At 35.1% G+C, this 26,089-nt stretch overlaps 1 protein-coding gene across 2 annotated transcripts in view; it reads right to left on the bottom strand.

Annotated features, from left to right (window-relative positions):
• Nucleotides 1-26,089, bottom strand: part of SCLT1 (sodium channel and clathrin linker 1) — a 202,696-nt gene that overhangs the window by 89,241 nt on the left and 87,366 nt on the right. For both annotated transcript variants that reach the window (XM_030815705.1, XM_030815704.1), the window contains exons 8-9: nucleotides 23,728-23,798; nucleotides 1,530-1,620 (exon numbers count right to left, since the gene is read on the bottom strand). In XM_030815705.1, the coding sequence (XP_030671565.1) occupies nucleotides 1,530-1,620; nucleotides 23,728-23,798 (162 nt within the window). The remainder of the gene's footprint in view (nucleotides 1-1,529; nucleotides 1,621-23,727; nucleotides 23,799-26,089) is intronic.

Genomic DNA, 26,089 nt, shown 5'->3' with positions numbered 1-26,089 from the left:
CTAGGCTCTGTGCCTACATAATTTGAAGATCAGTCAAGATTTGGGAACAGTTAGGGTTCTTCATCTTTATGGTTCCCTTGCTTCTACAGATTCCCCTGTAATTTCCAGCTGCCTTTCCAGCTTTGGGCTTTGTCCTCTGATACTTCAAACAATAAGGAAGTCTTCAGTATGCTGATGCTTCAATTGCACACATTTCTCGCATGTATTCAATTATAAAAGTAACAAACTCAAATATCTAGTTCCATACATCTCTATCTTTCAAAAGTAAATTTCTCTTAGGTCTCTGCCTGCTTCTTCACTGGCCTCTCTGGGGTCCCTTCCCGACTTCCACATGCATAATTTAGTTGTCAGGCATGAATTTGGTAAGAATTTACACTCAGAATTTGGCTCTCACTTTTTCTGTGTGTTTCTCTTGCTGCCAGTATTTCTTCTTTAAATTTCCTACTGCTGGCCGGGCGCGGTGGCTCACGCCTGTAATCCCAGCACTTTGGGAGGCCGAGGCGGGTGGATCACAAGGTCAGGAGATTGAGATCATCCAGGCTAACACGGTGAAACCCCGTCTCTACTAAAAATACAAAAAATTAGCCAGGCGTGGCGGCGTGCGCCTGTAGTCCCAGCTACTTGGGAGGCTGAGGCAGGAGGATGGCATGAACCCGGGAGGCGGAGCTGGCAGTGAGCCCAGATTGCACCACTGCACTCCAGCCTGGGTGACAGAGCGAGACTCTGACTCAAAAATAAAATAAAATAAAATAAATTTCCTACTGCTTTTCTAGCCCTCAACTTTGACCTGGGTACCTTAAGCCCATACAAAGGTGTTTTCTGAAGCCACAGCTGTGGGGGTTGGGAGAACCATCAGGCCAGAAATCTAAAATTTAACAATTCTTTTTTCTTTTACTTCTTTCTGTTTTGGGTGCTTTCTGGTGTTTTTAAAAATTTATCCAAGTTTTAAAATTGTTACCTATGGAAGGGTTCTTGTAACACTTAAAAAAAATCTATCATTATTAGAAATCTATAATCAACTTTTTACAGATTGGAAATAAGGCTTAGAAAGTTACATAGCTAATAAGTGCCAGAGTGAGAATTTTCAATAATTATATCTATCTAAAACTAAAGCCTGACTTTTCCTTGACATCCTTCTGAAATTTCTATTACATATTAAAAAGAACCAGTCTATTATGCCAATAAATACTTTAGAAAATAACATAAAAGTAGTATTAAATGCTTGTTTTCCACCTGCAAATAACCAGTTAACTGAAACTTGATCTTGTATCAATTTGCCTTTCAGTAATGATGTGCTTAGGTGTGATTATGACGTTTTATTGAATTAGGCTATAGAGAATGGAAATAAAAATTATTTATAAAGTTGTTTTCAATAATATAGTTTAGCTTCCTACTTTCATATTTTAAGGGTAATAAAATAATTAATTCATCTTCTGACAACCCTCTTTAACACCTAATCCAAAATAAATCAACAAAATAGAAAGAAAACTAAGCAATAGGTACCCATTTGTCTTAGAAACAGAAAATACCTTCTTTTTCATCTGTCCCTGCAGATCTTCAGTCACATTAGTTAACTCTTCCACTTTTGCTACAGCAACTCTCAGCTCTAATTTGGCTTGCCTAATAGAGTAAAATAAAGTAAAATAATAAACACTGTTTTCATAGACCACTAAGAATAAAAAATTAGAAATCTAAATTTGGTAAAATCAATTCTAACTCTTATCTAAATGGATCCATGGAATAAATTTTGCAAGATTCATTTATTACTAATGAAATGCATGTAGAAGCGATTAAAGAGGAAAAAATATAGCTGAATGGTGAAGGGTATGAAGTGGAGGTCATGAATGCTGTATTTGGGTAAATTATATTATATACCAAAGTAATTCAATAAATTTCTTGAAAAAGCACTTTATCATCTTGATACATTACCTAACAAGAGCTCCAGTGCACTAAGAAGAATATACTTATGTCTATAATATCTTTATAGATGGAGATGGAGATATACTGCTGATTGGACTTTCTATGAAAATGAACTTAAACTTCAATACCTTGATCATTCCATAGACACCAAAAGTTTGTATTATGTAAACACTTAACATAAATTAAAACATTTGTTCCACCATAATACAATGTTTATTTTCTTCAGAGACTGTATTGGCAATGAATGAAAAAGACAAATTTTTTGAACATTCTAACAGAATCAAATAAGTTTCAATATCTTCTTGACTCCTCATAGGAAAAGATTTTAGAATAATAAGACTTTCTTAAACAGAAAAAATGATTTTTAATATCATCATAATTAAGCATTAAGTGAGTATAAAACCCTTTGATTATCTAAAGAACATACATTTTTAAAAAGAAAAATGCTTTAGTGTAGGAACTGTTCCCTATTTCTTAATTACATTTTATGTATGTATCTAAATGTAAATCATATTTGTGCTATAAAACTTACAGAAATTATTTGAAGCAAAATTCACAAGTAAATGTTAATTCATTTCCTTTTGACTCTTTGCCTTTAAAGCTGCATTACTTATATAGTTATAAATTTCCTACAATAGAAAATACAAATCCAATAATAGCTGATAATATCTCAGGTAGTTATTAGTGCCAGGGACTGTTGCAAATGCTTTGCAGTCATCTCACTTGACACTCAATAATAACTGTGAATTAAGACTACTATTATATCAAACTGAAGTAGAGGAGAGCAAGGTTAACAGAGGTTTACTACTATGCCCTAGGATTCACAATAAGTAATAAAACTAGTATTGAACGAGTCCCCTATGACAGACTGCCTACCCTCACATGGTCCTAATAATATTTTATACGATGAGGCATTTAAGAAAATGTTTTGCTTTAAATTAACCAAGACTATAAAAAAAATCAAACAGGCAGGGTGCGGTGGCTCATGCCTGTAATCCCAGCACTTTGGGAGGCTGAGGTGGGAGGATCACAAGGTTAAGAGATCGAGACCATCCTGGCCAACATGGTGAAGCCCCATGTCTACTAAAAATACAAAAATTAGGTGGGTGTGATGGCGCGCGTGCCTGTAGTCCCAGCTACTTGGGAGGCTGAGGCAGGAGAATCGCTTGAACCTGGGAGGCAGAGGTTGCAGTGAGCCAAGATCGCACCACTGCACTCCAGCCTGGTGACAGAGCAAGACTCCGTCTCAAAGAAAAAAAAATCAAACAAAAATAGATTTTTTTCATTTGCAAAATGATTCGCTAAAGGACAAAACAAAAACCACCCTATTCATGTAAAATCTACATCAGGCTGAGAGATAGTTTCAGGAGTATATCTACAATCTAAATCAACAAATGATTCTACCAGTTATAAAATCCTATATATTTTTAAAGGAAAATCTTAAGGAATAATATATTTAAGTAGTAAGGATATAACTGAGAAAACTCTGAATAAGCATAACAACCACACTGATTTGGTTTTCTTACCTTCAGAAAGGAAAAAATAATTGCTTGTTCTACTTGTTTCATGGGATTGCTGAACAAGTAAAAATAGATAATGTATATTAGAGTGTCCTGTAAACTGTAAGCAAGATAAGGTCATAGCATGATCAAGGAAAAATAAAAAACCTGTTGGAGACGCAGGAAGCAAGGTACAATGTGGAGAACACTAGAGGCAGGGACCCAATTCTGTCACTAACTAGTAATATGTCTTAATGCAATTCACTTGACCATGCTGCACGTCTCAAAGACCTCATGTCCAACAACAGAGGTGGATTAGGCAATTTGCCAAGACCAAAATTCTATAATTAGATTCTTTCCTTATTTTAATCTAATTGGCCTGAGTCTATTTCTAAGTTGTCTTTCAATTGTGTATTCCTTTTTCATTCTTTGGCCCAAACTTTAGCTTCATTATCACTCATAAGACTATTCCAATAGATTCCAAACTCATCTCTTCACTGATGGTCTCCTCTTTCGTTCATTCTTTATAATGTATGGTATCCGTTAAAAAAGTTATCTAGTAATAAAAACTCCTATTTAACAATGATTCCTGGATTCCACACTTTTTGGCATGAAGTCTACACTCCTCTACATGGCATATAAGGCCAGTCAACATCTAGCCTCAAACAGTCTCATCTCTTGCCAATTACCCCCATGTAATTTATATTCCAAGTATAAAAAAATACTCACTCACTGTTTCCTAAATACATCCTTGTTTCTTTTTTCACACGTTTGGTTGGACTAGTCTTCTCCTTCTTTTTCTAACCAATTCCTTAATTTTGACCTAGATCAAAAGTCTCCCCATCTTCAAGTCTTCGCTAACTTCTCCTTGGCAAAAACCCCATATCTCAATATTTATAATACTTTATACATTATTAACTGACCACACTGTATTGTAATCAATACTATAGAGATTCTCCTTTGTGGAACTGTGAGTTCATAAAAAATATGCAATGTAAGATAATTAAAAGCAAGGATCACATCTTATTAATTTTTAAACCTTCAGGAGATAGCACAGTACCTGGGGCATAGAAGACAAATAAATCAATCATAAATGAATGAGAGGGCAAAAGGAAAAGGTGGGGAGAAGGGGAGGGGGAGGAGTAGTGGGAGGGAGGAGAGGGAGAGGGAGAGGGAGGGGGAGAGCGAGAGAGAAAGAGAGGGAGAGGGAAAGAGAGGGAGAGAGAGAAAGAGAGAGAGAATGTTACAACTATATCTTGATATTTTACCTAGATCTTACACACCCAATTTAATATTCATGTGTGAAAAATTCTAGAAAAATAATTTTATGAACAATTATTCCAAATATATATTATCTCATATTCCTTTGAAACGAAATCTCCTGCTACATAAGTAAAAAGAAAAAAAAATAGGCACTGGACTTAGACTTAATTTGGAAGTCATTATAAAAAAAATTCTGAAAACATTCATATTATATTCACTAAAACACAAATACTATTTTTTTGGGGGAGGAAATAAGTAGTAGTTTTAAATATATTTGTTTATTCCCACATTGTTCCATAGAACAGTTAGAAAATAAGTAAATAGTTCTTTATATCTATTTTTGGCATGAAATGTTGAAAAAAAATTCTAAAATAAAAGGCAGAAGGCCTGTCTTCTAGAACTGACTCTACCAACACAAAAGGTATGTGAACTGGGCCAATCACTTAACTTCTCTGAGTCTTAGTATCTATAAAATGGAGATAAAAACAATTTTTCCCATATAGCTCACAGAATTTATAAAGTTCAAATAAGTTAATACATATTAAAGCATTTTATAAATTTTACTGTAGTTTATACAATGTAGCTACCATCATCATTTTGCCTTTTATTAGATTAAATTGTCAGGAACTGTGTAGTAAAGTATTAATTTGCAGCTGGACTGGGAAAGCTCTGGGGATGCCTGAATGTCTAGCTTTGACTCTTAGCCAGTATATGAACAGTGGGATTTATGATGTGCTGTTTAAAGTATGAATCTCTCCTTGCAGCCTGCAAGTTGATTTGTTTACTGATAATTTTCACTGGGTATAACTAGATAGCCAGGCTAGGCTATGTGATGTGTGGCAAAAAAAAAAAGGCCCTGATGGGAACTCCTGCCTGGAGCTCTCCTGAAGCCAAGATTCATTGCACAGATCTTGGTGGCTCAATGTGGAGACAAAGCATGTCTGTGTATAAATAAAGGCCCTAGGGCGCCTATCCTGAATGTGTCCTGGACGCTAGATGCTTGCCTATGTTCTTTTTCTGGCTGCACAATATCCTTTGGCCTTTAAATAAAAGCCTTCTGTAAGTATGCTCTGTGCAGTCTTGTGAGTTCTTTTAAATATTCAAGCTTTTAAAATTTTTGAAGGAACTAACGAAAATAATTCTAATATTATTTTATGGAGAAACTCAATAATTATGTTTATACTATTTACATGCAAATGTTTTAGATATGTCTGCCTGTGTATGTAATTTTATAAAAGTCAAGAACAGTTTAACAAAAAAATTTTGATTTAAAAAAACACAACTAGTTAACTATTAACAATCTTGATGTCATAACTACCAAAGGATTTTATTTTTGCTTCAAATAAGTATTCTAAAAAGTACATTACTTTATTTTCAGGTATGCTTGTTAATCCACTTTATATTCCTGGGATTTTTCATTAATGTATTTTTTCATTTCTTATGATATTAAACAGATTTGAATGACAATTTTCTTTTTTTTTTTTTTTTTTTTTTTGTGACGGAGTCTTGCTCTGTTGCCCAGGCTGGAGTGCAGTGGCACAATCTCGGTTCACTGCAAGCTCCGCCTCCCGGGTTCACGCCATTCTCTTGCCTCAGCCTCCTGAGTAGCTGGGACTACAGGCGCCCGCCACCACGCCTGGCTAATTTTTTGTATTTTTCAGTAGAGACAGGGTTTCACTGTGTTAGCCAGGATGGTCTCAATCTGCTGACCTCATGGTCCGCCTGCCTCGGCCTCGCAGAGTGCTGGGATTACAGGCATGAGCCACCGCACCCAGCCGACAACTTTTTAAAAATAAAACTTTGTTAAGCAAAATTTAATCAAGTATAACATAAAGGATAGGATATAATACTAGATTTAAATTACAGCATCAATTTGGATGGAAATTAAAATGCTTTAATTATCAATACACTTTTTTGAGACTTAACATCAAGTAAAATGAGTCTATTTTAAGACAAATTTTTATCTGTTTCTTCCTGCACTCTCATACAAAGAGAATCCTAGAAATGTTTATAATGCCTTTTTTGCATACAGTGAAAAATGGTAAGATTCTGAGATATAAAAGCTAGTTTTTGCTGATTTGATATTCTTAATTTTTTCCTCTTTAAAATAAAAAAATGCATACGTTAGGTAATTTAATAAGGACTTTTGTAATTACCCAGTATAATAAAGCCAATCATTTACATTTAAAAACTTTAGAAAATCCTGAAACATAATTTTAGACAAAGTTTTAAACTTTTAAAATCACTACTGCTTTTAGGAAACCGAGTAAGTACCAAAACTGGATAAAGTTTTATTTCAAATTTTTTCCTCTTCCCAATCTTTACTGGCAGTCTAATAACGAAACCTATTCAAGACAGAACGGTTCTGAAGAAATTCTAAAAGCAGTGGATATTATAATCCATACACTGAGCTATCAAAACTTTCCAAAACAGTGGCTCTTCAGTTTTTACGTTATTTGTGTATTATTTATAGACAAAGTTAATTCAAAATTATACATAGTTTTAGGTAATTCAAAATTCTAATTTCTATGTTAGATATAATATTCTATGATACTAGTAGTAGTGTCCATACTTTGTGTGTATGAAAGTGAGCTTTTTGCAACTAATATGCATAGGCTTTTTCACATCATATATAGATAGGCTCAATCTGAGACTTATTCATTCAGGACGTCTGCAGGCAGTACTTGGTCATCTCTGTTTTTCAGAGTCTCTACAGGGGATTCTGATGTATCTTCACTGTCTTAGATTACAAAATACCTACAGAATTGACAATTTACTCTTTTGTAAATGATGATTACAAGTATAGTCTTAGAGTCATGTAACTTTGGGTAACACTGACAAAGTGCAGAAAATAATAATTCATACTCTATTACTGATCAGACTATTCAAATCTCTTATGCAACAGACATGCTTAAAACATGTTTACTTCATGCCGGCAATGTTTGAGGTGCTGCAGTAGTGTGGTACAAAACACAAGAAGGATTTTTCTCCTTCATAGATGATCATATCTACCCTACCCAATTTAAACTTTCAGTTCAATAATGTAATTATAGTGCTATAGTAATCTTGAGGAGGGCCACAAAGCAAGCATATGTTAAGCAACACAAAAGATTAAAATAAAACATTATGATTCTGAGTATGCAGCACATTTACATTTAGCTGGGAGAATATTGAAGTGAGATTTATTTAAAGCAAGAATTGGCAGAGGAATTATATATCTCACAAGAAGAGACAGAGAAAGCTTTAGGAAGAAACAAGATAAGCACAAGCATAAAGGTAGGTAAGTGTAGGGCTTATTTAGGGAAGATGAGAAATAAGACTGTAAAGGCCATGGGGACTACAATGTCAATGACCTTAATTGACAGTTAAGTTATCTGTATCAATTTAAAGGCAAATGCGGAACTGTACCAATAATGGTATCGCAGCTCAGAGCTGCACTTTAGAAATTTAAACCTGACATTTGTGAAAAAGAATAGACTAGAATGATAGTTCTGTCTCTCTCTGTAACCAATATGTTATAATAAATGAGCAAGAGGGAGGAAAAGTCTAAACCAGAGTGATGACAATACTGAGATAGATGGTGTAAATTTTACAAAGAGAATTTAAGGGATTCCATGCATTCATTCTTTGAACAAATATTTATTGAATGCTTATAACATGCCCGACACTGTGAATATAATTTGGACATGTTGAGTTTTAAGTGCTTGTGGCTCATCAGTTTTTTGTTTGTTTTATCTCTATTTCAGGAGTCCTAGAGTTATTTTACTGAGCACCTACATGTACTATACCAAGCACTGTCTATTGAGCACCTACATGCACCATACGAAGCACTGTCATCAGCACTGGTGATGCAGTGGTAAACAAGGAAGATAAAGCCCCTATCTCATAAAGTTCATATTGTAATGGAGGGAGACAGGCAATAAGTATTTCAGTAAATCAGGTAATTAAAGAAAGTGACAATGTTACAAAGAAGATGATACGGGGAAATAGGAAAGACATGGGTCATCAGGGACATCTATGGTAGAAATATCTGAGCTACGACCTAAAGGATGATGAGGCAAACTGAAGAAAATTTAGGGTAGGAGAATTACAGGCAAAGATAATTAAGAATAAATGAAAGAATATGAGAAAAACAAAGAAATGACAATTAAGCTGGAATGTATCACAGAGAAAAAAGTGTAAGATAAAGTCAGAGAGGAAGGTAGAGGTCAGATCACATAAGGGCCTTCTGAATATACTAGGAATTTTGGAATGTGTTCCAATTGCAATGAAAATCCACTGGAGGGTCTGAAGCAGGTAAATGATGTGATATATTGTGTGGAGAATGAATTGCAGTGGAATAAGAGTGAAAGCAGGTAGACCAGAGAAAAGGGTACTGCAAACAAGACACGGTGGGGTAGAGGTGATATGGATGATGACTGGATTTGTGATCATCTGTACATAGAGCCAACACGAGCAGATGTAGAGATGAAGCAAAAGAGAGCAAGCAAGCAAAAATTCTGAGGTTTGATGATGGCATTAGCTAGTAAGATAGAGAGGCCCTCTACTCCTTCAATCATAGCCATTCTACTTTTATAAGTTTAAATTCTGAGGTTCCATGTATAAGATTTCTTTTTTTAAAAAAGGAGTTTACTGTCAAAAAACAAAAAGTTTGAAAACCACTGACCTAGCAATTCAATTATGGAACTCAACAAAGTGATCAAGGTCAGAGGTGTATACTTGAGAAACATTAGGGCTGAAAGTTTAAATTGGGTAGGGTAGATATGATCATCTATGAAGGAGAAAAACTGAGTCACATGGTTAGAAATCTAAGAAATGTATACTTTTCAAACATAGGATAAGGAAATGGGGGAAGCAAAAGAAGCAAAAAACAAAACAAAAAAAAACAAGCAACAAAAGTCAGAGAAGAAATCATTGCATAAACACAAAAGTCCTGGTAAAGAAATGTTCAAGAAAGGTAGAAAAAAATCATCAGTTAAGGAAAATCAACAACCAAGGAGAATGAGGGAGGCATTTTTAAGTCATAAAAGGTACCAGTAATTCTTGAGAAGAATAGATGGGGGTGGGGTGGGGCGCTGAATCCAAACTGAAGAAAATTCCAAAGAGTGACTATAATAAATACAGATTCTTCCAAGCCACATCAAAGAATAGGAAGAAGAAAGTATCTGAGGAATCATCAGGGAGATCTATACATCTGAGGTCTTAAAAGAACCATGCAAAAGAGAAACTAAGATTTCAAAACAAAAAGAATATAAGAATATAACTGAAACATACAGGAGGGAATAGAAAGAATTTGGGATTGTACACTTGGCAAGAAATGGGGGTACAATATAATAGAAAGAGGAGAAAGAAAGAAATGGTTACTCTGGTCCTAGAAATTACACCAGCAACAACAAAAGGCAGATTTCCCAGGTCTGGGAGGTAAATAATCCACTACTTATTACAATGTTAATAATAACTCCCAAATCTACTAGCAGGTAATTTGTAAGTACTGTATATCCTACCTACAGAGGTTGGATACTAAAGTAGAAGGGAGGTGGGCAAAGACAGTAAGTTATATTACATTGCAACACTGCAAGGAAGGTAATTTCATTTTCATTATAGCAATGAGGAAACTGAAGTCCATGCAGTTAAACAACCTACCCAAGTCAATCACCAGTAAATGGCTGTTTCAGTCTGAGTATCTGTGTCCCTGCAAAATTCATATGTTGAAATCTCATATAAATACAACCTTCATATAACTCTCAATGTAATGATATTATGAGGTGGGGCCTTTTGGGAGGTGATTAGGTCATGATAGCAGTGCCCTCGAAAATGGGATTAGTGCCCCCATAAGAGAGGCCCAAGGGAGGCTTGTTTGTCCCTTTTACTGCGTGAAGACAGAGAGAAGGTGGCATGTATAATCAGGAAACAGCCCCTCACCAAACCCCGAATCTGCCATTTTCTTAACTTTGAACTTCCCAGCCTCCAGACTGTAATAAATACATTTCTGTTGTTTATGAGCTATTCAGTATGTGGCATTTTGTTATAGCAGTCCCAACGGATTAAGACAATGGCAAAGCCAGAATAAAAAACTAGAGCTGACTTCAAAGCCTATGCTTTTTAAATTTCATACCACACAGAACCACATTTTTAAAGACAGGTGTACAAATGTAGCGTATTTGCAAAAGCAAGTTATAAACATCAATTAAAATATATTTTGACAGAAAACAGTCATCTACTCTTAGAGGCAAAAGTTCTGAACAATGATGTTATGTATCTGTTTTATTCTTGCCAGACCCCCAAACAAGAAATGTTAATATTAATTAACTGTGGCTAAGGTTCCACTCTTGACCAGTGTGTTCTAGAAGTTTAATAATCTTCTTACTGTCTCTTAAAGATTGAGAGAAAAAAAATATAAACATCATTGAATAAAGGTGACAGTAATCCCTTTAAATAACATTAAAGTAAAACAGTGTGAAGAAACAGAAAACTGACAGCAAAGCCCTACTTCTTATCTTAAAACCTGTTTTCCATGCTCAGAAAACTAGCTGCCAACACATAAGGAACTGTCTGGCAATTCTATGACTAAGCACATCTGCTCAGGGCCATTTCTCACATGGGATTGTTTCCAAGACACACTATGAATCAAAACTAGTGATCCATGAATTCCAGATTTCCATAGCATTTTTATAATAGAAGACACAATATTATTTAAATTAGAACATGAAACATCTGAGAAAAATCTGTTAGCTAAAATAAAACTATTACCTAGCAAAAGTACATGTCTTTTAAAAAATAAGATAGTATATAAAAATTATCAGCACACACATTTGTAAAGAAAAAATACGCATTTGTAAAAAAGATTAAAAATGAACACAATGAATATATACAAACTGTGATTTATATAATTTACCTTTTCAGATTTAATATGATAGAGCAATACTAAGAATTACATTCCTATCACATCAGCTCTAATGCTCTTCAATGAAACCACTTATATATAAGTAATTTTGCTAGTATATTTTAAAGATGTCCTGGATTTTATTTCATATTTAAATGTAGAGAGAGCACTAAACATAAAAAATATTTAAGCCTCTAGCACCCAGTCAAACTTTGAGATTATTGGTAATAAAAACAGATTTAAAAGTCAATACAGCTTAAAGTCTGGATCTATAATGAGAAACACTAAAAATCTTTTTAATTCATTGTGCAAAGCTTCTATTAATTATATTAAAATGATTGCTTTTCCAGGTGTGTTGTTTTGGAAATCAAACTTCTAAGTGGTCACACATTTCTGTGTAGCTGAAGGAGAAAAAATATAATTTTTTAAAATAATGACAGTTCAAGAAAATAATTGTGCCCTGGGAGGTCAAAGAGCAAAAGACACAAATAGAAAATCCACATGAATAAATTAGCCTTGTCTCTCCAATAAAGTGCAATTTAATTATTTAATTAACTGACTCACTCACTCAAAAAGTATTTTTTTGAGCACCTGCCATATGTCTAGTACTGCGCTAGATGATGGCAAGATAAACATCACCAAATCATAATCCATGCCTTCCAGGGGCTCAAAGACTAGGGTAGAGAGATGGATTTGTAAACACTTATAAAGTGTTAAAAATGCTGTGACATGGTAAGATATCAGATCTAACCAACTGCATCTTGCTTCTAACCTCCAAACTCTCTATGCCCAGCCTATTCCTGGGCATAGGCTGAACTAGCCTTCGGAAGGAATTTAGTTTATAGTTTAAATAGCCCTTCCCGAAAGCTAGACTGTTCTTGTAAAATAATGAAAGGCCACTAGCCACCAAGTTAGGATGAGAGGGGCTGGAATTCTAAATATTACCAGCCATTTAGTCTGGAGGTCGTAAGATTTGCAACTTCCCCAATTACTCTTGAAGATAACATTACTATTGTGAACCTAAGATTGTCCTTTTAAGATGTCTTTCCGGCCGGGTGCGGTGGCTCACGCTTGTAATCCCAGCACTTTGGGAGGCCGAGGCGGGCGGATCACGAGGTCAGGAGATCGAGATCACGGTGAAACCCCGTCTCTACTAAAAAAATACAAAAAATTAGCCGGGCGTGGTGGCGGGCGCCTGTAGTCCCAGTTACTCAGAGAGGCTGAGGCAGGAGAATGGCGTGAACCCGGGAGGCGGAGCTTGCAGTGAGCCGAGATTGCGCCACTGCACTCCAGCCTGGGCGACAGAGCGAGATTCCGTCTCAAAAAAAAAAAAAAAAAGATGTCTTTCCAGGTTTTTGCATTTCTGACAACTGGATGGCCCCACCTGGACCTGCCAACCGTTTCTGTGGCCCCTAACCAGGAACTGATCCTGCATAAGAGGACAGCTTCGAGTCCATAAAAAGGACAGCTTCGAGTCCCTATGATTTCATCCTCGAGCCAACCAATCAGCACTCCTGACTCACTGGCCCCCTACCCGCCAAATTATCCTTAAAAACTCTGATTCCTGAGTTTTCGGGGAGACTGATTTGAATAATCATAAAACTCTGGTCTCCCGCAAAAAAAAAAAAAAAAAAAGAAAAAATGCTATGACAGATGTATGTGCAGTCTACAGTTGAGGCACACAGGAAGAAGGCATGTTTGGTACTACAGGAGGCTCAAGATGAATAATTTGTCAAGCTGAATAATTTGGATTATATCCTATAGGTATTTAGTAGCCATTAAAGGAGAGTGACATGATCAGACATATTTTAGAAAGATCACGTTGATAACAGTATGAGAAAGGAAGATGGGTGTAGTAAGCTAATTTAGAGGTTACTACCGTAGCTCAGATGAGAAAGTGATGAAGTGAAATATCAGAGAAACATTTATAAGGTAGAGTTGGGACAGAAAAGAATTTATGATGTCTCCTAGTTTTCTGAATCAGGAATTGGATGGTACAATTCACAAATATGGAGAAAAGATCTGAGAGATAATGATAAGTTTAGTTTGGAGCCTACTGCTTTTCAGGTGCCTCTGAGCCATGTGGGTAGAGATAACCAGGAGAGCCCTGAGCTAGACAAATTTAATGAGATCTCATCCTCATAGAAACTGTCAAAGCTACAAGTGTGCATGAGATGAAATGGGTCAAATTAAAACAACTTTGAGGCTATCACATTATACATAAACTTATTATAAAGACTGTTTCTACCCTCAGAGCACAGATGTACATTTTTAAGTTCTCAATGAATATAAAATAAATTGATTGGACAAATTATAGGCTCCTTACATGAAGATAATATCTATGTCTGTTAATGAGATAAGTCCTTAGTGGCTAAATTATTATTATTATTTTGAGATGGAGTCTTGCTCTGTTGCCCAGTACAATGGCACAATCTCAGGTCACTGCAACCTCTGCCTCCTGGGTTCGAGCAATTCTCCTGTCTCAGTCTCCTGAGTAGCTGGGATTACAGGCTCCCATCACCATGCCCGGCTAATTTTTGTATTTTTAGTAGAGACGGGGTTTCACCATGTTGGCCAGGTTGGTCTCAAACTCCTGACCTCAGGTCATCCACCTGCTTTGGCCTCTGAAAGTGCTGAGATTACAAGCATGAGCTACTGCACCTGGCCAGCTAAAATTATTTTTAACAAATATTCTGATGATGCCACTCTGATGAGAAGTTAATAAGGACCCCATGCAAATGCTTTACTTAGTCTTTTCTGTTTGTTTGTTTGAGACAGATTTTCACTCTTGTTGCCCAGGCTGGAGTGCAATGGCACGATCTCGGCTCACCGCAACCTCCACCTCCCAGGTTCAAGTGATTCTCCTGCCGCAGCTTCCCTAGTAGCTGGGATTATAGGCATGTGCCACCACGTCCGGCTAATTTTGTATTTTTAGTAGAGATGGGGTTTCTTCATGTTGGTCAGGCTGGTCTCAAACTCCCGACCTCAGGTGATCCTCCCGCCTCAGCCTCCCAAAGTGCTGGGATTACAGGCATGAGCCACCACGCCCGGCCACTACTTAGTCTTTATAGTACATCCTTTTTAAAGATAACATTGGTTATTCCTAAAAAGATATAATAAATGACAATCTTTCCCTTCGAAGACTTTACAAGGCAGGAATAAAATCTGAGCACATGAGAGTTGGAAAATAATTATCATCATAACTCAGTTGGATATATATTATAAATAAATATATAAGACAAAAAAAGCACCTCTGGAAAAACAGTATAAATCTCAGTTTAAATGAATAAATCCTGAGTAGGTTCACAAGAATCAAACAGTAAAAATCTGGTAGAATGAATGAGAGAAGTCTTTCTGGAGAAGGCAAGTTTTAGATAGGTTTAGAAAATTATAAATTTTCTGAGAAACAGAATGATCTAAGGCAAAAAGGAAGTTACAAAAAGTTCTTCTGCGAGAAACAGCAATATGACTACTTTTCTGTATAACTGGAGGTTTGAGGAGGATCAGGTGAATGAAGATTCTTAAGAAAATAGGCTGAAGAGTTTTATCTACTATGACAAGGTATCACCAAAAACTCTCAAAATGAAATATGATTGAAGCTTTAATTATAAGTTCACATGATTTTAACTTTTTTGCACCACACTATCAGACAACAAATGAAACTAATATGTTTCAGTATAAGTATAAACTTAAACAACTCTAGTGCTTAAGGAGCTTCTAATTTAGTTATTCTTGGCATGGCTATATAGAGCATCTCAAAACCTAAATTCTGGTAATGTCAATATGCCCATCATTCAGAATCTGTCATACTTGAAAGCGACACTCTCTTCCATAAAAGAAGCATCTGTTTATCCTTATGTTCCTTCAAATCTGTGGCAGGAAAAGCAAGTATAGTTTTATGTATACAACTCTGAACTGCTTAATGCTAAGCTATGGAATACTGTCAGTAAATATTATGGCAAAGTTGTTCATGGACAATTAAACACTTAAGACGTTTTAGGCTTTGGAAAACTGCAACTAGTTTTATCAATCTCTAAACTCAATTTATGATCCTTAGGCCCTAATGTCCACACTAAACGAGTCTTCCAGGCAGATGTCAAAAATCAAAGTATCTACTTATCATACTTTCCCCCCTATCAACTCTGCTACTTGACTTCCCTACTGCTGTGAATACTGTCAGAGAGCCAGGCTTAGAAGCTCACTAGATTAGCAGTTACAAGATGTGAGTTCTAATTTGGCTTTTCCATGAATTTGTTGCGCAACTCTGGACAAGACAAATAGTTTCTAAGCCTTTGGTTCGCTTTGAGTTTTCTATAAAATTAGGAAGTTAAACTAGATGAACATTCAGATACCTTCTAGCAATAAAATTTCATGATTCTTCCCCTGTCCTTTAGCCCAATATTAAGAAGTTCTGCCCATTTTTCCTATATAGACTTTTTATATGCATTTTTATTCTCTATTTCCTTTACTATAATATGATCGCAGGTCTTTATGAACCAATTTCCTTACTCATCCTTCCAGGATCTCTACCTTCTAATTTATCCTACATATGCCAAAAATCTTACATTCTTTTTTTCCTTCCACTCTTTTCTTAACCTTGAATGTAAAGTTGAATTTTTACACTATTCATTCCAAGACCTATTATCATTATCAGCTGTAAAAGATATTCTCATTTGTTTATTTTTGCTCATTCCCAATCCCTTTCTCATTCTCCTCCATTTCATAAGTTCACATTAAAATGTGATATATCCTCAGATATACACATTTACTGGTAAAACATATATTGTTATTACGAGCATATGTTTTATGCTATGGATCCGTATATTTTACTTTTTAAATATAAACATTGTTTTCTAGTTCTACCCATGTTGCTGTAAATACATCTTTACGTTTAAATATGTGTTTCTAAATGATGCACAGTATTCCACACGATGTAATTACCACATTTTACTGTTCATTCCCTTAGTGACAAATACCTAGGTTGCCTTTAATTCTCTACTTCCACAAATAGCCTCATTCCACAGAGACAATCATTAACTTGAAGTAAGGATATATCATTTCTGGGAATGGTACTTTATTCTCTCATAATACATACACACATACACTACATATATATGTAACAGATATATAATTTTTACTATATATTATGAATATATATTGATATACCCATATACATATATTGATGATCAATACACACTATTGTTTAAAAGATTTAAACTGTATCACACTGTAATTTTTTGGCCTCGTTATTACACTCCACATTTTTACATTGATTGCTGAGTGTGAAGTAGTTATCACGTTTTCTACTTGCATTTTCCTGATTGCTGTAACTTTTGAAATGTTTATTCATATCGTTTGCCTAATTTTCGATGAGTTAATTATTCTTATTGATACCTAATCAGTTAATGTGTCCTTAACACTAATCTGTTGTCAGTTACAATACATGCATTTTAAATGTCTTCTCATAGACTATGAGTTGTCTTTTCATTTGACTTACATTGTTTTTGTAACAGAAGCCTAATATCTTAACATATTCAAGTAAAGAAATCTTTTCCTTTTTGGCTTGTATTTAAATCTTTTGTTTTTTTTCATGATAGGCTAATTTTAATTTTTGTAGAGATGGGGTTTCACCATATTGGCCAGGCTGGTCTCGAACTCCTGACCTTAGGTGATCTGTCCGCCTCATCCTCCCAAAGTGCTGGGATTACAGACATAAGCCACTGTGCCCTGCCTAAATCTTGATTAAGAAATATTTCTCTAAGGAGAGGAAGCAGAGCAAGATGGCTGAGTAGAACTCTCCAACAACCGTTCGCCTGTAAAAATAACAAATTGAATGACCACCCACATAAGAAAGCATCTTCATAAGAACCAAAAAATCATGTGAGTGATCACAATACCTGGTTTGAACGTAATATCAAGGAAAGAGGTACCGATGCGTGTAGGAAAGACAGTTTTTCATTACCTATACAAACTGCCCCCAGCCCCAGGCAGTGCAGAGTGGACAGATAATTTGTGTGCTAGGGGGAGGGAGAGTGAAGCAAGTGTTGAACTTTGCATTAGAATTCAGTGCTGCCCTGTCACAGTGGAACACAACATAGGCTAGAATTCCACCAGCACCCATGGAGGGAGCATTTAGCCCCAGGCCAGAGGGGAATTCACCATCCCAGTGGGAGGACACCAAGTCTCTGCTGCCTTCGCCACCACTGACTAAAGTAGCCTGGGCCTGGAATAAATTTAAGTGGCAGTCAGGCCACAGGGACTGCAGTCCTAAGGCAAGCCCTGGTGCTGCACTGGTCTCAGAGGCAGTACACTTAGGGTACAATACAGTGTGACCAGCAGTGGCAGCCAAAGGATTGCCTGTGTCATCCCTTCCCAAACTCCAGGCAGTACTGCTCCAAAGAGACTCTTTCTGCTCAGGGAAAGGGGAAGAAAGAGTATAGAGGACTGTGTCTTGCAACTTGAGTACGAGCTCAGCCACAGTAAATGCACCAAGCTGATTTCTGAAGTCCCAGATTCTAGATTTTTGCACCTGGATGGGTTTCTAGGCTCACTCTGTGCTAGAAGAGAATCCACTCCTCTGATGGGATGGACCCCATCCTGGCAGAATTCACCCCCTGCTAACTGAAGTGGTCCTGGGCCTTGAATAAACATCAGGCAGTGGTGGCTGGAGGCCTTGGGTTAGCCCCAGTATTGTACTGGTCTGCAGGGATTCAGGTGTGACTCTGTGTAGTGCTAGCTGTAGTAGCCATGAGAGTGGCCACGTCACCTCTCCCAAACTCCAGACAGCACAGTGCACAGAGAGACTCCTTCTGATTGGGGAAGGAGTAAGAGACTTTGCCTGGTTACCCAGGGAATTATCCCTCATCTTACCGAAGTCTAGCAAGTCTGTGTTTGTAGGAGGATCTAAGAGCTGCAGCATTCCCAGGCTTAGGAATCTAAGCCTAGGAATGGTTCTGAAATGGCTTCTGTAATGTTCTGAAATGGCTTCTGTAATGTTCTGAAATGGCTTCTGTAATGTTCTGAAATGGCTGCAATAATTGCAGGGTTAGGTCAAAACACTCAATCTCTTTTGGATTCGTGGAAAGCCCATTCTAGAAGGAAGAATACAAACAAGCCAAGACTGCAAAAATTGTAATACCTAACTCTTCATTGTTCAGATACCAATGAGCATCCACAAGCACGAAGAACATCCAGAAAAACATGACTTATCAGATGAACTAAATAAGGCACCAGTGTGACCAATCCTAGAGTGACAGAGATACGTGACCTTTCACACAAGGAATTCAAAGTATTAATTGCTGTTTTGGGGAAGCTCAACAAGTTTCAAAATAACAGAAGGAATTCAGAATCCCATCAGAAATTTGACAGAGATTGAAATAATTTTTTAAAAGTCATGTAGAAATTCTGGAGTTGAAAAATTCTGTTGAAAAACTGACAAATGCATCACTCTCTCAAAAGCAGAACTGATCAATTGGAAGAATCCATGAGCTTGAAGAAAGGCTATATGAAAATACACACTCAGAGGTGAAAAAAAAGAATGAAACATGCCTACAAGATCTTTAAAACAGTCTTAAAGGGGCAAATCTAAGAGTTACTGGTCTTAAAGAGCATGTACTAAGAGAGATGAGTGTAGAAAGTTTATTCAAAGAAATAATAACTCAGAACTTTCCAAACCCACAGAAAGATACGAATATCCAGGTACAAGAAGGTCAAAGAACACCAAGCAGATTCAAAACAAATAAGACTACTTCAGGACATACAATAATCAAAGTTTCAAAGGTCAAGGATAAAGGATCTTAAAAGAAGCAAGAGAAGAGAAGCAAATAATATGTAAAAGCAAAATTGTCTTTCAAACATAGAGAAATGAAAACTGTCACAGAAAAAAAAAAAAGCTTATGGATTTTGTCAACACCAAACCTGCCTTACAAGAAATGTTAAAGGGAGTTCTTCAATGCAAAAGAAAAGGATGTTCATTAGTAACAAGAAATCATCTGAAGATATAAAACTCACTGGCAATAGTAAGTACACAGACAAATACAGAATATTCTAACTCCGGTTAGACTCCTTTAATTGTAATGGTGGTATATAAACCACTAATATCTTTTGTCAGAAGACTAGAAGACAGACTTACCAAAAATTATAAATACTACAACTTTTGAAGAGATAGACAATATAAAATATATGTAAATAGAGACAACAAATCAAAAATCGGGGGGATGAAGTTAAAGTTGGAGTTTTAAATTCTCTTTGCTTATTTTTCTTTATAATCAGAGTTAAGTTGTCATCAGTTTAAAACAATTGATTATAGTATTTGCAAGCCTCATGGTAACCACAAAAACAAAAACCTATAATAGATACAAAAAAACCCGAAAAGCCAAGAAATTAAAATATACTACAAGAGAAAGTCACTTTTACACGAAGGAAAACAGAAAGGAAGAAGAGAGGACCAACAATACAACCCCAGAAAAAAATTAACAAAATGGCAGTAGTGAGTCCTTACCTATTACTAATAACATTAAATGTAACTGGACTAAATTCTCCAATAAAAAAAGAGTAGCTGAATAGATAAAAAATAAGACCTAATCATATGCTGCCTACAAGAAACTCATTTTGTCTATAAAGACACCTAAAGACTGAAAATACAGGAATGGAAAAAGACAGTCCATGCAAACAGAAACCCCAAAAGAGCAAGAGTAGCTATACTTACACCAGATAAAACAGATTTCAAGATAAAAATTGTAAAAAGAGTCAAAAATCTTATTATATAATGATAAAGGGGTCAATCCCACAAGAGGATATAAGAATTGTAGATATATATGTACTCAATGCTGGAACATCCAGATACTATAAAGCAAATATTAGAACTAAAGATAAAGTTAGACACCAATAAAATAATAGCTGAGAACTTCAACACCCCTCTTTCAGAATTGGACAGATAATCTACATAGAATATCAACAAAGAAACATCAGATTAAATTTGTACTATAGACTACATTGACCTGATAAACATTTACAGAATATTTCATCCAACAGGTGAAAAATATGTCTTTCTTCTCAGTATATGAAACAGTCTCAAGGACAGAACATATATTAGGCCATAAAACAAGTCCCCAAAATTCAAACAAACTGAAATCTTATAAAGTATCTTTTCTGACTACAAAGGAATAAAACTAAAATTCAGTAACAAGAAGAAGTTGAAAACCACACAAACACAAGGAAATTAAACAATATGCTCCTGAATGACCACTGGGTCAATTAACCAATTTAGAAGGAAATTTAAAAATTTGTTGAAACAAATAAAAATAGAAACACAATATATCACAACCTATAAATACAGCAAAAGCAGTACTAAAAGTGAAGTTTATAGCAATAGATACCTCCATCAAAAAGTAGAAAAACTTCAAATAAACAACCTAAGGATATATCTTAAAGAACTGGAAAAGCAAGAGAAAACCAAACTCAACATTAGTATAAGAAATAATAAAGAGAAGAGCAGAAATAAATAAAATTCAAACTAAAAACTACAAAAGAAAAATGAAAAAAGTTGTTTTTTTAAGACAAAATCAATAAACCTTTAGCCAATCTAAGAAAAAAATACGGAAGACTCAGGTAAATAAAATGAGATGAAGGAGATATTACAACTGAAACCACAAAAATTCAAAATATCATTAGAAACTATTATGAGCAACTATATGCCAATAAATTAGAAAATGTAGAAGAAATGAATAAATTCCTAGAAACATCCAACCTACCAAGATTTAACCATGAAGAAATACAAAACTTGAATAGACCAATAACAAACAAAGAGATAGAAGCAGCAATAAAAAATCTCCCATCAAAGAAAAGACTAGGACTTGATGTCTTCATTGCTGGATTCTGTCGAACATTTAAAGAAGAACTAATACCAATCCTACTCTAACTATTTCAAAAAATTGTGAAAGGAATACTTCCAAATTATTAATACTTCCAAACTTATTCTATGAAGTCAGTATCACCCTGATACCAAAACCAGACAAAGACATAACAAAATAAGGAAAGCTATAGGCCAACATCTCTGATGAACACAGATGCAAAAATCCTCAACAAAATATTAGGAAACTCAAATCAACAACACATTAAAGAGATCATTCTTCATGATCAAGTGGGATTCATCCCAGGGATGCATGGATGGTTCAACATGTGAAAATCAATAAATGTGATGTATCAACAGAACAAAAGACAAAAACCATATGATAATTTCAACTGATGCTGAAAAAGTATTTGATAAAATTCAACATCCTTTGTGACAAAAACTCTAAAGAAAACCTGGGTATAGGAGAAACATATCTCAACAAAGTAAAAGTCATGTATGACAAACCCACAGGTAATATCATACTGAATGGGGAAAAACTGAAAGCCTTTCTGCTAATATCTGGAACAAGACAAGGATACCTACTTTCACCACTGTTATTCAACACAGTATGAGGAGTCCTAGCCAAAATAGTTAGACAAGAGAAAGAAATAAAGGGCGCCCAAATTGGAAAGGAAGAAGTCAAATTATCCTTGTTTGCAGATGACATGATCTTATGTTTAGAAAAACCTAAAGATTCAACCAACAAAACTATTAGATTGGATAAATTAAGTTGCCACATAAAAGATCCGAGTTAATGGGTGCAGCAAACCAACACGGCACATGGATACATATGTAACAAACCTGGACATTGTGCACATGTACCCTAAAACCTAAAGTATAATAAAAAAAACTAAAAAAAATAAAAAAAAGATCAACAAACAAACATCAGTATTATTTCTATATGCCAACTGAACAGTCTGAAAAAAAAAACAAGAAAGTAATCCCATTTACAATAGCTACAAATAAAACAAAATACTCAGGAACTCATAACCAAAGAAGTAAAAGAACTCTAAAAGAAAACTGTAACACTCTGATGAAAGAAATTGAAGATGACACAAAACAATGGAAAGATATTCCATCTTCATGAATCGGAAGAATCAATATTGTTAAAATACCCATAGTACCCAAAGCAATCAAATCTATTGATTAAATGCAATCAAAATACCAATGACATTCTTCACAGAAATAGAAAAAAAATCCTAAAATTTAAAGGAAACCAAACAAGACACAGAATAGCCAAATCAATCCTGAGCAAAGAGAACAAAACTAGAGGCATCACATTAACTGACTTCAAATTATACTACAAACGTATAGTAACCAAAACAGAATGGTACTGGCATAAAAACAGACACATAGATGAACTGAACAGACAGAGAACCCAGAAATAAATCAATGCATTTACAGTCAACGCATTTTCAACCCCTATCTCTTGCCATATACCAAAATCAAATCAAAATATATCAAAGACTAAATCTAAGACCTGAAACTATGAAACTACTAGAAGAAAACGTTCGGAAACACTCCAGACATTCATCTGGGTAAAGATTTCTTGAGGAGTACTTCAAAAGTACAGGCAACCAAAGCAAAAATGTACATATGGGATCATATCAAGCTAAAAAGCTTCTGGACAGCAAAGGAAACAATAAGTAAATGAAAAAACCCACAGAATGGAAGAAAATATTTGTAAACTACCTGCTGGACAAGGGATTAATAACCAGAATTGGAATATATAAGGAGCTAAAACAACTCAAGAGGAAGAAAAAGAACAAATAATGGGCAAAATATCTGAATAGTCATTTCACAAAAGAAGACATACAAATAAATGGACAATAGGTATATGAAAAAATGCTCAAATGATTTGTGGGTTCCGATTCGTGGATTCAACCAATTGCAGATTGAAAAAATTTTAAAACAATACAGTATATAATCTATTTACATAGCATTTACATTGTACTAGGTATTATAAGTTATCAGATTATTTAAAATATATAGGAAGATGTGCATAGGCTATATACAAATACTTTATCATTTTATATAAGGGTCTTGAACATCTGTGTATTTAGAGGTCTGACTGTATATCACAGTTATCAAATAATAATCTTGATTTCAGTTTCTTCCCATCCTAACAGATCATATACACAAGAAGATATTGGCAGAAGCTTAACAAAAGGAAGGAAAAAAAAACACCCATGGGGAAAATTATAGCATCATTAGCTCCCCTGAAGAAAAATAACTAACAATGAAATAATGAAACTCATTTTTGAAAATACCTAAGTTTTTTTCGGAGTTGTTCGATTATCACACTTTGTTCAGTTACTGTTTTCAGAAACTGTTGGTTAGTCTGCCACAAGAAAAAAAAAGAATCAGTATTAGAATATTTAATAACTGTATCTTTAAAGATGACACATTAGACATACAAGTAGAAAAAAAGTTTAATGAGATTTATGATAACGATTAGATTTTTTGAGGGTAAAACGTAACCTTGGCCTTCTTTCCTTGCCTTTACTACTTCATTGGATACCTGCTTCACTTGAAACTACCTACACCTGCATTCCTGTCTGAGGGCTTTCTTTGGCTATCTGAATCTCTTTGGTCATCTATCCACCTGTGCATAAAGCTGTACATGTTATAGAACTAATGTTCTACCCTGTTCTGAGCAGCCTGACATGTCTGAAGGGAACTGGTATATAAAAAACCCAAACTCACTTCTCGCATGGGTGAAATAATTCTGAGGCTTGTGTTCTATACTGTTTTTCAGAATTCATTAAGTTTTAGTTACTCACAGTGTTAACTTGCTTAATTTTAAAAAGCCGTTTATTGGCTGTCTTCTCTTTTCTTTGGTACCACTTCCCCACCTTCTTACTGGTGCTCCCTGGTATTACCTACTAAATAAATGACACGTTTTGGAACTTTTTCCTGAAGGTCGGCTTCTGGAGAAATCCATAGTAAGATATGAAGTAGTCTTCTAAATGTAGAAAAACTTTTCCTAAGGGAATTGATTTTCTTCCATAACTGCTGGTTTTATCCATGATGATACAAATTCCTTATCCCTTTTCTTTATATATTATGGCTGCTCTCGATTGATTTTAATAGTTTTGATTTAATCCTGTCCCAACATATCATGCTTAAATTTCTCCAACTAAAGTCCCTGAGAGAGCTTTCATTGTGCTTCTCTCATGCTCTGAGCTCACTGACTTCATATTTTTAACATACTATCGTATTTTCCTCTGCCCAGGATGTCATTCTGCCTGCATCCATTCCTCAATACCATGTGTGGTTTACTCATTCTCAGGTAGAATTAACTGTTTCCTTTCTGCACTTTGATAAAACTTAATACATGCCGTTACATTGCACATTAAATTTAAATATTAAAGTGTAGGTATTCCTGACTAAAATATGAGCCTTTTTAAAGGATCAGCTTTTCCCAGAACTCCTAGGGCCTGGCACATGATTGAGTACATCACAGGCACAACTAGTGTTTTATTATATATACTGTCTTGGCACTAGCATAATTAATGCTTGTGTTTTTGACCATTTGGGAACACCTCAAAGATAGATTACATAGAGCAATTAACAGAAGTATAAGCTAAAATTCTGCATTTTAAGAATCTAGTGCTGGAAACCAAGGTGCTTAACTTGCTAGCAAGCCTAGTAAGAGCTTCACAACTGCATCTGAATATGGCATTGTTGTTCTATATTTATGACCATAAAGAAAATTATGTACTATATTAATATTTTAGAATTAGGAGATCAAGAAGGTGTAGGGAAGCATCCTTTTCAACCATTATCTATTTAGCACCTTTTTCACTGATTATTTCATACGTCAGCCTGTTTTACCAGGGAGACAGAGATCTTACGGTTGATGCATTTTTGCAACTTAGAGAACCTATACTTTCATGCAAGATAGTTAGTATGCAATTAAATATTTTTGAGTAAATTATAGAGATGGGCAAATCTTAAAAAACATTTCAGTAAAGTAAACCTATGGGAAATGTGAAATTATATCTACAGCATAATAAATAGAAATATATTCTTTTATGTACCATTCATGTCAGAGCATATCTGTTGCATATTACTAATTTGCATTGGTAAAGAAAGATATTTATTTGTATCAATTTGTAGTAAGAATACTTACATAAGTTATACACTTTTAAAACATGTTTAAGTGTACAATATGTTATTGCTGACTACAGGTACAATATTGCACAGATCTCTAGAGGTTATTCATCTTGTTTGACCGAAACTTCACGTGTGTTGATTAGTAAGTCCCCATTTCTTCTCACCATAGGCCCTGGAAGTCACCATTCCAATCTCTGTTTCTATAAATCTGTCTAGTATAGATACTTCGTGTAAGTAAAATCATACAGTGTTTAGTCTTTCTGTGACTGGCTTATTTCATTTAATGCTCTCAAAGCTTATTTATGTTATCACATATTGCATAATTTCCTTCTTTTTAAAGGCTGAATAGCATTCCACTGTATGTTTATACATTTTAATCCACTCCTCTTTGATGGACATTTAAGGTTGTTTTCATATCTTGGCTAACGTGAATATGCTGCAATAAGCATAGGAGTGCTCTTCAAGATCTTAATTTCAATAAGTTGGGATAAATATTCAGAAGTGGGATTTCTG

The sequence above is a fragment of the Nomascus leucogenys genome, chromosome 7b (assembly GCF_006542625.1).
Source record: "Nomascus leucogenys isolate Asia chromosome 7b, Asia_NLE_v1, whole genome shotgun sequence".
NCBI classification, from domain to species: domain Eukaryota; kingdom Metazoa; phylum Chordata; class Mammalia; order Primates; family Hylobatidae; genus Nomascus; species Nomascus leucogenys.
This window is presented reverse-complemented; position numbering and strand designations above follow the sequence as displayed.